The 16,150-nt window shown below is 36.9% G+C and overlaps 1 protein-coding gene across 1 annotated transcript in view; it reads right to left on the reverse strand.

Annotated features, from left to right (window-relative positions):
* Positions 1-15,892, reverse strand: part of foxo1b (forkhead box O1 b) — a 33,460-nt gene extending 17,568 nt beyond the window's left edge. Inside the window, exon 1 of the mRNA XM_016561356.1 lies at positions 15,144-15,892. Within this exon, the coding sequence (XP_016416842.1) occupies positions 15,144-15,698 (555 nt within the window). The 5' untranslated portion in view covers positions 15,699-15,892. The remainder of the gene's footprint in view (positions 1-15,143) is intronic.
* Between the last annotated feature and the right edge of the window lie 258 nt (positions 15,893-16,150).

A 16,150-nucleotide genomic window follows, 5' to 3' on the forward strand; every position in this document is an offset into this window, starting at 1 on the left:
TCTTTCTTTCTTTCTCTCTCTCTCTCTCTCTCTCTCCCTCTCTCTCACACACACACACACACACACACTTCGAAGGTGATTCAGCTCTTCTGTTGAGTATTAATGATTGGCTGATTGGTTTACAAAAAGCATCCTTTTCATTTTCTATTATAGATCACGATGTGACATTTCAAATGAATTATATGTGCCTTTGAAAGAATGTGTGTGTGTTTTGGGGGCTGTGAAACCAGAGCAACCTGCTGGAGCCTTGTTTTTTTTTATTACACTTTAATAACAGGATGACCCAACATGAACTTTGTCACTCACTAAATGAGTTTGACTGTTCATTTTGCCGTTTTAAGTCTTAAGTCTTCTCAATTCCTTTTACGTTCTCTCACATCTGGCTCAGTGTCAAATGGAAAGACTGAGACTACAAAGAGGTCTGGCACACTGTCCTTAAAACATAGAGAAGGGGTTTGTACTAGTACTGGTACTGAAGGTCTGACATCAAGTACTTATTCGATTGAAGAGACAGTTGACCTCATCATACTCAGCCTCATGTCATTTGAAACTATTAAGACTTAGTTTTGAGGAAATTTTTGTTAGAATATACTTGCATTTCTTTTCTGCACACCAAAACACACTGACAAGGGGTTGTGTCAAGCTACAAAAAGAACAAAAAACACAATAAAATATGGAGTTATGTGCTATATTCCAATTCTCCTAATAGCTATATGTGTGAGGAACTGAACAAAACTGAAACGATTGTTCACTGATAATCTTCCCGGCATTCACTTTTCTGTATATTCTAGCAACATTGTCCAGTGTCAACATCGTCAAAACTGGTATGAGGCATCCTGATGTACCAAGTTTGAATATGCTTGCATGCTCTCTTAATTCAATGACGCAAATCGCTCTACTTTTATATGACACTTTTCTGTCATTTTTGCAGCTAAACACCTCTCATCTCCATTTATTATTAATTGTATGAAAAAGAGCTCATGGACATTCTGGAAAAAAAAAATTTTTGTGCTCCACAGAAGAAAAAAAAGTTGGATATAAAACAGCATGGGGTATTTCCATTTTGGGGTAAACAACCTCTCTCAAAGATTTGTTAGAAAATGTTAGAGTTGCTATAGCTCTAATCTAGCTTGCAGTCTTGTATACGTATATTGGGGCCCATGGAGGAGTGATTACCGTCGACCATACTTAATGCAATACAATGAGCCAACATACTTCACATACCAGTGTCACACACACACAGACCACCTGTACAGTACCAAACCACACACTGCTTAATTACTGTAGTCAGTCAGCTGATGAACAAATTTAAGCTTTAAAATGCAAGTTCATCCAAAAACAAAAAATAATTATTGTTATCATTTACTCATCCTCATGTCATTCTAAACCTGACTTTTGTAGAACATTTAATTTTTAAGTATGTTTAACCGTTTTTGTTTGCCTGTTTGTTTGTTTATGACAGAATTTTCATTTTGGGCTGAACTATCCCTTTACAGTACATTTTCTTTCAAATGCAACTGTTTAAAAGTTTGGGGTCTATAAGATTTTTTTAAAAGAAGCCTCCAAGGCAGCATTTATTTGATCAAAAATACAGTAAAAACAGTAATATACTGTTTGAATATATTTTAAAATGTAATTTATTACTGTTTGCAAAGCAGAACTTTCAGCATCATTACTCCAGTCTTCAGTGTCACATGATCATTCAGAAATCATTTTAATATACTAGTTCGATGCTTAAGAAAATTTTATTATTATACATTTGATTGTTTTAATTTTTTTCATTTTTTAATGTTAAAAGAAACAGTTGTGCTGCTTGGTATTTTTGTGGAAACTGATTTTTTTCAGGATTCCTTGATTAAAAGAAAGCATTTATTTGAAATAGACTTTTTGTATCAAATGTTAATATACTTTCTAAATTTAATGCTTCCTTTTTAAATAAAAGTATTTTTCTTAAAAAAATAAAATAAAATAAAAACTCATCCCAAAATTTTGAAATGTAGTGTATGCAACAGCTCAATGAAAAATCTCTAAACCAAGAATACTTACAGGAAGTGACATCACATCTTTGCAGAGGAAGAAGAATGGACACACAAAACCAGGCCAAGGTCATGTGAGCAAGCCTTATCTATTCTCCTTTCATCGCTGGCTTTTTTCCCGCAAACAGAAAAAGCGTGCGCAAACACTCTCTCTCTCTCTCTCTCTCTCTCTCTCTCTCGCTCTCTCTCTCTCTCTCTCTCTCACACACACACACACACATTGATCTCTTTATCGTGGCTTTCCCACATCAACAAATGTCCACTCACTTCCTTTAACCCTCACAGTGAATGAAAAATACTTTTGAGAAATTCTAAAGTAGGTTTTTTCCTGCCACTCGTACATCTATCTTCAGAAAAGAGAGATGCATTGTATGTAAGTCGCGCCGGTGCCAGTTGACATACTGCACGTGTGGTAACGGTTCATGTCACAGGCCACTGAGAAAAATACAGACTTCCAGTTAGGCGCCAAGCATCGTAGGTCTTTCTGCCCACCGGTATCCAGTGAGCAGCAGCCTCCCCTGAGAGAGAAAGAAAGCGAGAAACGGAACGGAGGGACCCCCTTCTGAGGGAACACCCTCTGAAGACAAGCACCTGGCCTTTGTGAGCATGTATCGGAGCAAACGTGCCTTTGTGGGTGTGTGCATTTGTGTGTTTGTTATGAGTGAGTGTTTGCACGTGTACGTGTGTGTGTGTGTTACAGGATGCGGAGCCTCCCCTCAACTAGCCCCCAGAGGCCTGCAGGGGCGTGTGTGTTATTGTGAGACGGTGTAAAGAATAACACACCTCCTGTCACTCCCCTGTTATTTCTGTCATTCTCCTCCCCCCCCAAATTTTTTTTAAAATAAATACAAATATAATCAAATAAATAAAGACAACTTGAAATAAAAGTTAATTCACTTATTAATTATTTAATGAATTAATTTGTTTAAAAAAATTATTTAGTTTTAATTTAAAAAAAATGATTCGTCAGTTGAAGATTTGATACGATTAGTAATTTCTCGTCATCAGAATATCTGATAAATTGATCTACCTCAAGCGAGTGAATGTTTTTATGCATATTTTGAAAATCGTATTTGTATCTTTGTTTTTTTCATTTCACATTTTTATGGGATATACCTGAATTATCTGAATATGTCCAGTGTTGTTATTAACTAAAATTAAAACTAAAACTATTAAAAATAATTTTCAAATGAAAATGTATTGAAATAAATAAGTTGAAGGACTAAAATACTAAAACTAATACTGAAATAAAAATTTTATTGAAATTAAAAGTGATAAATACATATAAAAAAATGTATATGTTGTATGTTACTGAAACAAAATAAAATAAAAATATAAAAATAAAAATAAAAGCTAACTCTAAATATGAATAAATACTATAATGGAACAAATAATATTAAATAACATTGTCATACAAAGTGATTATTATATGATTCTGGTAAGTGGATGATCAATCTGAGCATCCCTTTTACTAAGTTTCCTTTTAACAACTTCTGCTGATGTAACCAAGACCAAGTGTGCGGGGAAAAGTAATATTAACCAATAATATCACAGCCAAACATTCATAATTCAATCAAATGCTAAAGGACAATTGAGTCTGGTCCTATAATGCCTCCAGAAATCTCCACAGAACATCACATTCACAAAGATCTACTCATCCTCAATCGTTTCTGGCTTCATTTAGCAAGGAGTTAGCATCATCATTAATTTCCATGTGCTTTTAATAGGATGGCAAAACTGCTTCATATTGCACAGCGGAGTCAAGAATGTATTCTGGAATGAACCAGACAGGCTGACGACGAGTTTTGTTGTCAAACTCTGGTGCCCCCCGTCTCCCGGCCAGGCAGAGAGAGTGTGTGTGTCTTTTTCAGGGGAGGGAATGTCGCTATTTTCCAGCCACTCAGCAGGAAACGCATCATCACTCATTGTGGGAGACGTGTGCACTGTTTTTACAGGAAAGTGCAAAAATAACCTCAAGCCAAAGGTTCCACCGGGGCCACTGGACTCAACATGACAAAGGTCCAGTAGCGGCTGAAGTTTTACATTAAAGGAAAAGGATATCACTGCAGAGGCCAGAGAAAAGGGTCATGTTTGATTTAGCTGTGGTTTTAATGAGATCCCTTTGGGGCAACAGATATGATTTTGATAGCAGGCGTAGGCGGGACCCAAAATCATTTTTTGCCAATCACAATTGAAATAAGCAAATGTACCAGCCTTAATATAATAATAAAATGATGTCATCAATAAATAATTAAATAAACTTAATATTATATATTTAATGACTGAATTTAATGATGAAATTTAATGATGAATTATGAATGATAAATTTTCCATAACAAAAAAGTAATGCAAAAACAAATAATACAACTTCCCTTATACAATAATACAACTTTCGAATTTTCATGTGTTTTTCATTTAAGTCTATTTCAATTTGTTAAAAGGATTTTTAATAGTTTTAGCTTTAATTTGAGTTAATAACAGCACTGGACTTATTCAGTGGTCTCTTTATTGAATAATGCCATAAACCTTTGTTGATGTCAAAAATGTCAATTGTGAAATGAAAAATGCAAAAAAAAAAAAAAAACCTGTGAAGTGGAAAATTTGTTTAATTTGTATGTGAATTCAGGGATATCACATAAAAATTTGAAATTTAAAAACAAAGATAAAAAAAAATGATTTTCAAAATATGCATAAAACATTAATTAAGATGATTTAAAAAAAACATAATTATTAAAATATTTAATTGTAGTATTATCTATCTACAGTGCCTACGTGCAATTTTTTTCACGTTTTGTTATGTTGCTGTCCTGTGTTAAACTGCTTTAAATAACTTTTTTTCCACATCACTCTACACTCCATTTACCATAATGGTAAAGCAAAAAACAGGTTTTAACATCTTTGCAAATTTATTCAAAATAAAAAACTTAAATGATTCCATTGCACAAGTATTCATACCCTTTCAAATTTAGCTCATGAGCATTCGTATTGCTTGTAGATGTTACTACACTTAGTAAACCTGTGGCAAATTCAATTGAATGGACATGATTTGGAAAGGCACACACGTCTTAATAAAAGGTCTAACAGCTGATAATGCATATCAGAGCAAAAACCAAGCCTGAGGTCAAAAATAACTGTCTGTAGAGCTCAGAAACAGGTTTGCGTCAAGCCACACATCTGGGGAAGAGTTCAGAAGCATGTAGTCTCTGTTACCCTTAAATGGAAGAAATTTGAAACAACCAGGACTCTTCCTTGAGCTGGCCTCCTGGCCAAACTGAGCAATTGATGGAGAAGGGCTTTGGTTAGAGTGGTGACCAAGAAGCTGATGGTCACTCTAGTTGAGCTCCATGATCATATGTGGAGATGGGAGAAATCTACAGAAGGACAAACATCACTGCAACACTCCACCAATCTGGCCTCTATCTATCTATCTATATATCCATCCATCCATCCATTTATCTGTTTTTTCCCCACATATCTGTAAGTGTCACCACAAGGAAAATAAACTTTAGGTATCGTAGACAAACTTCTGATGATACAAAAACACTACAAGTGTTTTTTTGCAAGTGTTATCATCAACACTATACGCTCAAGTCATAGAAGACATTTTATATATATTTCTACTAATAATGCACTATTTATAAAAATGAAATCAAGAGGAAAAGGAGAAGAGCGAGTGCAGGCATTCTCTGGGCATGATTTACACACACAGGAAGGACATGGACTCAGAAGTCTAATCAATGCTGAGAATGATTAGTGGTAGAAAATAAAACGGGGGAAGTCATTCATCAGTGTTTTCTCAGAGAGAGCTGCTTTCAAGATACTGCGTCTCTGTAACAGAGAGACACGGATGCAGCAGCACTGGACAACGGAGACATTCGTAGGTCAGTGACCCTTGTTAAGAAGAGCGGGACGTCAGAGGGACAGGGAAGCTTAGAGTTACACAAAACAATGCTTTAACATGTTTAGATTTTATAAAAGGAATGGTTCATCATTTACTCTCCCTCAAGTCATTTCAAATCTGTGACTTTATTTCTTCTATGAATCACGAACACGATCCAATCAAAACGTGATTAATAAAGTCCACTGATTCAACGCTGTTTCAATGTCAGCAACCAATGCTGAACTGACAATCTCACATTCTTTCTGATGTTGTCTTAGTTCCCAAATAGTCAAAGACATAAGGACAGGGGAAGAAATTTCAGAAATTACTGTTAAGCATGACAGTATCGGAAACACTGCACGATGTTGATGTAAGCGGTTCAAGTCAACTTCACTGATGTCCCTCTGTAAACACAAGCCGCTGTGTTTTCTGACGGAAAGCAGAGGAAATGCTTTAAGGAACGCGCAGATGGAAATGAGCGCAGTGCTCAGGAATGGAGGATGTTTGACGCTTTTCCCTAGTAACCCCCTTTCCCTTCCATTCCTCCTCCTCTCCTCTCCCTCTCTCCACAAGGCTGGAGGAGTTGTTGTCACCTCCTGTGATTGTGCAGTAGGGCTAGAGTACAGTGGGGCCTACAAAATACCCTCTGCTGCCTTTTAGTGACCCCAGATGCCTCTGAACTCTCTGGGACTTAGCGAGAGGAATCCCATGAGCGAGAATTTTTAGACAGAAATGGGAACACAGGTCATATATATGCTTTGGAGGGTGTAGCCGTGCTTTAACAACAATGCAGACCTCCCATGATACCTCCACCACTACAGACATGGCGTCAACGAGGTGCGTTCCTCTATATGACAGACAAGATCTGACAGGATGACGTTGACCTTTTGAAGACACACTTTGAAAGATGATACTGTCCTAAACAGCCTAAACCTGGTATGCTGCATCTTTGCATCTTCCAGTGTTTGTATATATTCTTCTATAAAATAAAATGTAAATCTAAATATATATTTAAATGATTATTTTTTATGTTGTTGAAAGAAGTCTCTTTCAAATGTATAATGGTTTCCACAAAAATATTAAGCAGCAAAACTTCTTCCAACACTGATAATAATAAAAATGACTATTAACAATTAAGAACCTATAAAAACGGATAATAATTAAACAACGAATCAGCATATTATAGTTATTTCTGAAGGATCATGTCACACTGAAGACTAGAGTGATGGTTACTGAAAATTTTGCTTTGCCATAATACGATTAAATTACATTTTAAAATGTATTCAAATAGAAAACAGTTATTTGAAATTGCTAAAATATTTCACATTATTACTGTTTTATTGTGTTTTTGATCAAATAAATGTAGCCTTGGTGAGACTCTTCTTTCAAAAATCATTAAATATCTTACTGAGTCTAACTTTTGAATGTTTTAAAAGTATAATGTCTTTAAAACAAAATGGAAATAGAAAATATATACTAACTTTTCATATAAAAACTATTTATCACTGAACTCGCTCTTTGAATGAATGAATTACCATCTAAGCAATAAAAAATATATACAGATGACCGCAATATTTGGGCAAAAGAAAAATGGGCAAAAAGGAGAAGTCAAGAGATGTTTGGTCTTTTGTGGTCAGTAAACGCACAGTGAGAGTTCTGATTTCTTGTGGTGTGGCTTTGACAAATAAAACAAATGTCTTATTGTCTTGCTTTCTGGAATAATTAGCTAAAGTTGGCACGACTTCAGCTCTGATGAGTCCAGGGAATTTTTCCAGCTAAAATGCATATGTCTTTCCGTAGCAAGAGCAAACAAGTTTTTTAGGAATGTCTCTGGCAAGCTCAAGGGTACATTCCAGTCTATCTTATACCTATTTCTGTGTCTTCATCATGAAGGGCAGTCAAGGCTTCCACGGTTCATTCTTATCTGCATGAATGCTACACCTCAGTGCAATTCAAAGAAAATTATTTCAATTCAAATTCAGTTTTTTGCAACAGATGTGTTCTGGCCTTTGGACACCCATTCAAATAAATCAGCTTCAAAATTTCAACTAATTTCAAATCACCTGAAGTCAACTTTAATTTAGTCCAAATCCACTAATTCATTACCAATCAATTTGACCAATTATGCCCACAACAATTTTGTCAATGAAAATGTTCACGGTCAAAAATGATGAGCTTTTTATTTATTTTTTATTTTTTTGTAAATCTCTAATTATGCTATATCATGACCAAATCTCAGATTCAGTCTTTTTGTCAACTTGCTTTCTTTTAATAAGTACAGGTTTTGTATTTCTTTTTGGAACTGACTGGCCTCATTGATCGGAGCTTACGCACCTCAGTTTCTGAGTGAACAAAAAAGTTAATTATGGATAATTTTGACCATGTTTTAGCAATTTGCCAAAGCTTAAAAAAAGATGAATCCAATATTTGGTAATAATATAGCATTATGAGAAATTTATCAGAAGTTTTTTGTAGGCCAGACATTCTTGACCAGGAACACCAGAAGTTTAACAAAATGGGAAAAAATCCCCCAAAATTGTAATTTTTGGGAAGCTGTTATAGCCTGTGTGAGCAAAATCAGTAAGTTTTAGTCCAATGCAATAACATAAACTAGGTTTTTTTTTTTTTTTTTTTTTAGGAAAAAGAAAAACCTCTCCAGGTCAAAATGACCGGAATAAAACATGAGGATTACAGTAAATCATTATTCACTCTTATTTTGGTGCCAAAAATAAAAGTTCACAATGAAATAACTTTTCACATGAATTGTAATCATAAGTGACTGACTACATTACATTCTTTTTCTGCATTTCACCTTTGGCGCTGACATCCGGTTGTCGTCATTTGACATTTCAGTTTGGGGACTTTTTTCCTGATATCTGATGAATTCAGAGGGTTTTCACAAGCATCTTTTTGTCACGCTACTGTCCCATGCATGCACACTGATGTAGCTCTAGATTAAAAGCCACAGGTACCCACAGAGCCAAAGTCTGCACCAACTCGCAGAGCCACAGTGATGAAGTCTTTCATCTGTCTGTGGTACGGTGGAGCAGCGCTGCATGTGCTTTCATTTCATTTTCAACCCTTTCCTTTCTCTCTTTCGCTTTGAGTGTGTGTAAAAGCAAAATGCCCCTCAATTTTGCTGCACCTTGCACAATGCTAATTACGTGTTATTCAGAGCAGGTATCAACCACAAACTTCAGCCTCTGCGCACACTTCACCTGTATGCCCTGGCATTTATCTATCAAATATATTTTCCGAGAAACTGCCCTAGAACTCACAAACCGAATGAGATAAATGTAAAATTCTACAATTTAGATTTTAAAACTACCTAATGCACACTTTGAATCCACAAACACGTCAAAAGTGACTAGTTTTGGAGAATCAGCGGCCAGTACGCCTACACTCGAAACTTACTGAACGACAAACTAGGATACAAATTGGTATCTGCTCAAGATAAGCTTGAACAAATATTGTGTGTGCCTTGAAATAGTCTGAAAACATTAACATACAAATGTATAGCGTGCATGTGTGTGTGTGTTAGTAGGTGAGGTGAAAGCCTATGGTGAACTTCAAAGCATGTAGAGGTAACAGGGTTCATGTGCTGTAAGTAGGGCTCAGAGTTAAACATTTTTCAAAAGCATGAGAAAGAGGGGGAAGTGAGAAAACTTGTTTTTTCTAAAATAACTTAATGAAAACCACATGGGTTCATTTATTAATTTGGGTGAGTAACTCTTAGTGCCATTAAAAGACATTATGAATGGAATTAAAATAGTAAATAAAATGATATGAATGATAAAGGTGTGTTGAATTACAGAAGATGAGCTACAGTACGTCTCCACACAAGATTGTATCACTATACCACAGATATAGTAACACATCTCTAGCTTTGGGTGCAAACTGCCAAGGCTCCGAAAGAAGAAAGTACATGCCATTTTTACAGTAGTCTTATGAGGGCACATGGGAATAACAAAACTGACCCACACTGAATTCTACCTGTATGCATGTGTGCGTTTGACTGCTTAAGGCGCATAAAACAATGGTGTGCATATTTAAAACTTTGAGTGTGTGTAAAAGCAAAATGCCCCTCAATTTTGCTGCACCTTGCACAATGCTAATTACGTGTTATTCAGAGCAGGTATCAACCACAAACTTCAGCCTCTGCGCACACTTCACCTGTATGCCCTGGCATTTATCTATCAAATATATTTTCCGAGAAACTGCCCTAGAACTCACAAACCGAATGAGATAAATGTAAAATTCTACAATTTAGATTTTAAAACTACCTAATGCACACTTTGAATCCACAAACACGTCAAAAGTGACTAGTTTTGGAGAATCAGCGGCCAGTACGCCTACACTCGAAACTTACTGAACGACAAAGAATACAAATTGGTATCTGCTCAAGATAAGCTTGAACAAATATTGTGTGTGCCTTGAAATAGTCTGAAAACATTAACATACAAATGTATAGCGTGCATGTGTGTGTGTGTTAGTAGGTGAGGTGAAAGCCTATGGTGAACTTCAAAGCATGTAGAGGTAACAGGGTTCATGTGCTGTAAGTAGGGCTCAGAGTTAAACATTTTTCAAAAGCATGAGAAAGAGGGGGAAGTGAGAAAACTTGTTTTTTCTAAAATAACTTAATGAAAACCACATGGGTTCATTTATTAATTTGGGTGAGTAACTCTTAGTGCCATTAAAAGACATTATGAATGGAATTAAAATAGTAAATAAAATGATATGAATGATAAAGGTGTGTTGAATTACAGAAGATGAGCTACAGTACGTCTCCACACAAGATTGTATCACTATACCACAGATATAGTAACACATCTCTAGCTTTGGGTGCAAACTGCCAAGGCTCCGAAAGAAGAAAGTACATGCCATTTTTACAGTAGTCTTATGAGGGCACATGGGAATAACAAAACTGACCCACACTGAATTCTACCTGTATGCATGTGTGCGTTTGACTGCTTAAGGCGCATAAAACAATGGTGTGCATATTTAAAAACACAAGAGAGTTATGAAACAACATGCTGGGTGCCAAAACCTTATAAAATGAGTCTAAACACTATTCTTATTATTTCACTTTGACTTTAAGGGAATGAACATGGACTCCCAATTACATGCTCTACAAACTTGTTGGCATGACCTTAAAATGTTGACCTCTGAACCCCAGAGATTTTTGAACCACAGGATAGCATTTTCACTTCAACCGCCTTGAATTCTATTTAGCAGTTTCATCTAGGCTTGAAACTAAAATAAAACTAGTGCATCAGAAGTGAACTAAACAAAAGTGATCAGTTTCTTCGCACCCAACTCGCAATTTGATTTAGTAATGATTGTGAATCTAAAACAAGCATGATTCCAGCGACAAGCAATATGTCCACAATGAAACTAAAGTGGCCCAAAAGGCAAGATAACAGCCAATTAGTAGGCTACACATTTGATGTGGAACAGTATTTTGGAGCAATGAGATTCCAAAGTGGAAGGAACAATTTAGCATTACACTACAGAAACCACTGCCAACCAATCAACAAAATATCTGGTTATCATGGGACAAAAACTCTATAGCACATGGTGTACATTTCACAATAAAAGCAACATATGTTAACATATTTCGACAAGAATGGTCCATTGGCCATGTCACTTGCCCTGTCTGACCAGTGGTGCAATGATGGAATGCATCCATTTGCATACAGTTTTTATGTCTTTCAAGCTTAAACATTTGGTTTTCTTGGTGCAAATTATTCCGATTTAAATATGTCTTCATGTTAAATGTATCCAGCTGACCCCCCCGCCAAAAAAAAGCTTATTGCAGAGCCCTGTATTATACTCATAATCATATGACATTGACTCAGTTGCACCATGGCAAAACCCTTCTCTTGGTGCTCAGGTTTTACTTACGTTAACGTGACAGTCACAGACTGGAATCTACTGGGACAGGAAGCAGAATACTATTGTAGTCTCAGGTATGTAGACAGTATGATAAAGAACAGTCCAACCCCTACAAATATCCTACGAGTGACTGGAATGCTGAAACTATGATGTCACAGGTGGAGGAGTCCAGACGATGTTTTGTCGTGGCGTGTAGATGGCGGTGAGGAGGGGGGCGGACCACACCTTTCAGGTAAATGTGTCTCCCTGCAATGAAAGGTAATCCTGCGGGTATTTTTAGCTCAGTGTTGGGAGGAGGCCCTGACATGGGTGACGGTAAGGATTTGTATTTCCATTTACGCACCGAGCAAGCAAAGAAACAAAAGTGGCTTGTATGGAGGGGTGAATCAGAGACAGGAACAAGTGCTCTAGAGACAAATGACAGGTTGACAAAGACCCTTTCAATGCTGAAACCACTCTCTGTTTGCTCCACTCATGGCAGCCCTGATAGTTGGTTTTAGTCATCAGGCACCTCAAAGCACCTCAGGAGCTTTAGAAATGTGTCGTCAAATCACAAGACTTACCACATACCTCTGCATGAGTGCTGGGAAAATAGGTCACATGACTAAAACCGATGAAAATGACCACAGTTCACTCACAATGCTAGATGTGCCAAAACCTTATAAAATGAGTCTAAACACTATTCTTATTATTTCACTTTGACTTTAAGGGAATGAACATGGACTCCCAATTACATGCTCTACAAACTTGTTGGCATGACCTTAAAATGTTGACCTCTGAACCCCAGAGATTTTTGAACCACAGGATAGCATTTTCACTTCAACCGCCTTGAATTCTATTTAGCAGTTTCATCTAGGCTTGAAACTAAAATAAAACTAGTGCATCAGAAGTGAACTAAACAAAAGTGATCAGTTTCTTCGCACCCAACTCGCAATTTGATTTAGTAATGATTGTGAATCTAAAACAAGCATGATTCCAGCGACAAGCAATATGTCCACAATGAAACTAAAGTGGCCCAAAAGGCAAGATAACAGCCAATTAGTAGGCTACACATTTGATGTGGAACAGTATTTTGGAGCAATGAGATTCCAAAGTGGAAGGAACAATTTAGCATTACACTACAGAAACCACTGCCAACCAATCAACAAAATATCTGGTTATCATGGGACAAAAACTCTATAGCACATGGTGTACATTTCACAATAAAAGCAACATATGTTAACATATTTCGACAAGAATGGTCCATTGGCCATGTCACTTGCCCTGTCTGACCAGTGGTGCAATGATGGAATGCATCCATTTGCATACAGTTTTTATGTCTTTCAAGCTTAAACATTTGGTTTTCTTGGTGCAAATTATTCAGATTTAAATATGTCTTCATGTTAAATGTATCCAGCTGGCTAACACAACTGAGGTTTTGTCACAGTTGCAAGACTAATTTGTGGCGTCTTGGAAGCATCAGTTATAAAGAGTTGAAAATCATAAAGAAAATCGCATTATGACATAATTTTCCAGCAAAAGTGGGTTTATGAATTTATAGCTGTAATGAAGTTACATCATAGCTGCATCATTTCCAGCTATTACCACAAATTTAAAACCTAATAAATGATTAAATTATTTGTTGCAGCTTGTTACTAATCTAAAATATAATGAATATAAAAAATAAATAAAAATAAACTGAAATATCTGAACACGGAAATAAATTTTCCGCAAAAGGTATTTGGACACTTAAGATACACAATTTGTCATTATTGTTACATAATTGTTACATTAGTGCATTTATGGAAATATAGTAGCAAAACACTTCTAACAAAATGTTTTCCAAAAAAAAAAAAAGGTTTGAAAATGATAAAACAAAATATATGTTGAATTTAGAAATGTGTCGTCAAATCACAAGACTTACCACATACCTCTGCATGAGTGCTGGGAAAATAGGTCACATGACTAAAACCGATGAAAATGACCACAGTTCACTCACAATGCTAGATGAATAACAGTAGTTCACTCATAAAAAGTAGAAAATGTAAAGACGCTGTCACTCTTTTCATTATATTTCACACAAAGCTATTGTATGCCATAAGTTCAGACTTGGAATAATATAGTGCAAAAGATGTATGGACCACTTTTTAATGATGGTTTTGCATCCTTTTTGAAGCTTGAAAGCATGCAAAACAAATTTACTACATTTGAGTTTCACAGAAGAAAAAAGTCATACAAGTTTGGAATGACATGAGGGCGAGTAAAAAAAAAAAAAAGTTGTTATTTAGCCTTATTTAACCCTCTCTCTACGTCATGCTGATGACAGAAAGCCAAACCACAAGTTGTTCTGACAAGGATATTAAACAAAGATTAAACTGAACTGGCATCAGCAAATGCGCAACTGAAACTGGGTTATGCATTCTTCTGAACACTGTGAGCTCGGGTCCCTCCTCTTTCTAGCCTTAAATTCCATAACAAACCGCATGTCATTCATTTGCGCTGAGAGGGAATCCACAACTGCGCTTTTGAAGGATAATTGTTACTATCATATATTACGCTACACCTTTTTCAGGGGCCTACATTGGTAAAGAAAAAAAAATAGGTGCTTCATGTGGTAACACCAAAATTAGATAGTCAAAATCAACAGTCATCTCAAAAGTATTTAACTGAATTAAATTCACTAGCTCCAAGATATAATGTGGGATAGACAGTTGTGGTTGCTAGGATGGGAACATAGTTGGTCAGGCCAGAACCATCCAAGACCCTCTGTAAAGCTTGCCTACATTAGGTTACAAAGAAATATTACCAGTCATGGTAGAGGTAATTAGGTCAGGTAGAAAGGTCATTTAGGAGGAAATACAATTATAAATAAATAAATCTGGTTTCTTGATTTTGTTAGATTTATACTTGAAATGATAAACAATTAATTTACGATATATTTAAAAAAAAATAAAAAAGAAAGTAAGAAAGAAAAAGGTCCTACAGAGTAAATGTATCTTCTTTTAAGGAAGTTTAGATATTTTTACTGGAAATACAGATGAAAATATTGATTAAGAAAATGTTTTTGTATGTAGAAGATCAGATATGAATTGATCTTTTAGCTGCACTCATTTAAATATAGCAAAACATTCATCCTTCCACTTATTTTGAATCACATGCCTTACTTTTCCAAAAAAAATTTGAGTTGATGATCTTATAATAAAATTAAAATACATTAATGGACACATTAAAAGATGCTTTCAGTGTGCAAAAATATTTCTATATGTTAGTGTGTTTAAATATAAGGTATACAATAGGATGACCTCTAATGCTACTTTTAATGACACTTGTGCTTGGCCATGAAGAGCCATTACCTTCCAGCCGGCTGAGCTGTTGCTGTCGCCCTTATCTTTGAAGTAAGGCACGCTCTTCACCATCCACTCATAGATCTGAGACAGGGTGAGCCGCTTCTCAGGGGAGCTCTCGATCGCCTTGGTGATGAGGTCAGCGTATGACATATTCCCCCAGGCGTTCCTGCGAGACGAGCTGCTCTTCCTCTGGGCCGCTGCAGGGCTGGAGCTGCTGGCAGGGGCGGGGAGCGGCGGCACCTGTTGCGGGTGCGTCAGCTGGGTATTCGGCTGCTGGGGATGCTGTTGCTGGGGATGAACGCAGTTGTCCTGGCAGTGGAAGTCGTTCAAAAGGACGGGTTTCTCCTCCTGGTAGTCCTCGGTCTCTTCTAGTAAACTTAGGCTGTTGATAAAGTCCACGATACCTTGCTCAGGCTTGACGGACGGTGCCGGGGAGGAGGTGTTGGAGCTCCCCGGCTCGCTGAACTCCGGTCGGTGCAGCGGCCAGGTGCATGAGCGCGGCCGGGAGAGAGGCTCGAAATCCGGGTCGATGTCAACCAGCTGTTGCTGCGGTTCTGCCATCACAAAATCAAAGCCGAAGTCAGCCGACTGTCCTTAAACAGAGGATAAGTGCAGTTAAGATGTTGTCTAGTTTGCTCACTCTAACAATCGCACATGATCAGAGCTGACAGTGAAGCCCTGTGTCTGATCGCGCTGTAAAACTCAGCGATGTATGGCTCGAACCATGCCTAGCGCGGTTTTAAATGAAATGACTGTGTTATGAAGCGCTCTCAGGGTGCAGCGTGTTTTAGAGTAGAGTGAGCTGGCCACGCCCACAGCTGGAGTGACAGCCTGGACAGCCAATCACAAGCGCGCATTCAAAAGGTAAACAGAGATTGCGTTTGCATAACCCACGCTACTCCAGTTTATCCCTTTTATGGCAAGCTCATTTAACATTTTTTTCCCGCTGAAAACAAAGTAGTAGCTATGTCACTTTATGTGACTAGTATCTATTTTCAAGTTCACTAGTAGGG

Source organism: Sinocyclocheilus rhinocerous, unplaced genomic scaffold (assembly GCF_001515625.1).
Source record: "Sinocyclocheilus rhinocerous isolate Xijiao unplaced genomic scaffold, SAMN03320098_v1.1 scaffold708, whole genome shotgun sequence".
NCBI lineage: Eukaryota > Metazoa > Chordata > Actinopteri > Cypriniformes > Cyprinidae > Sinocyclocheilus > Sinocyclocheilus rhinocerous.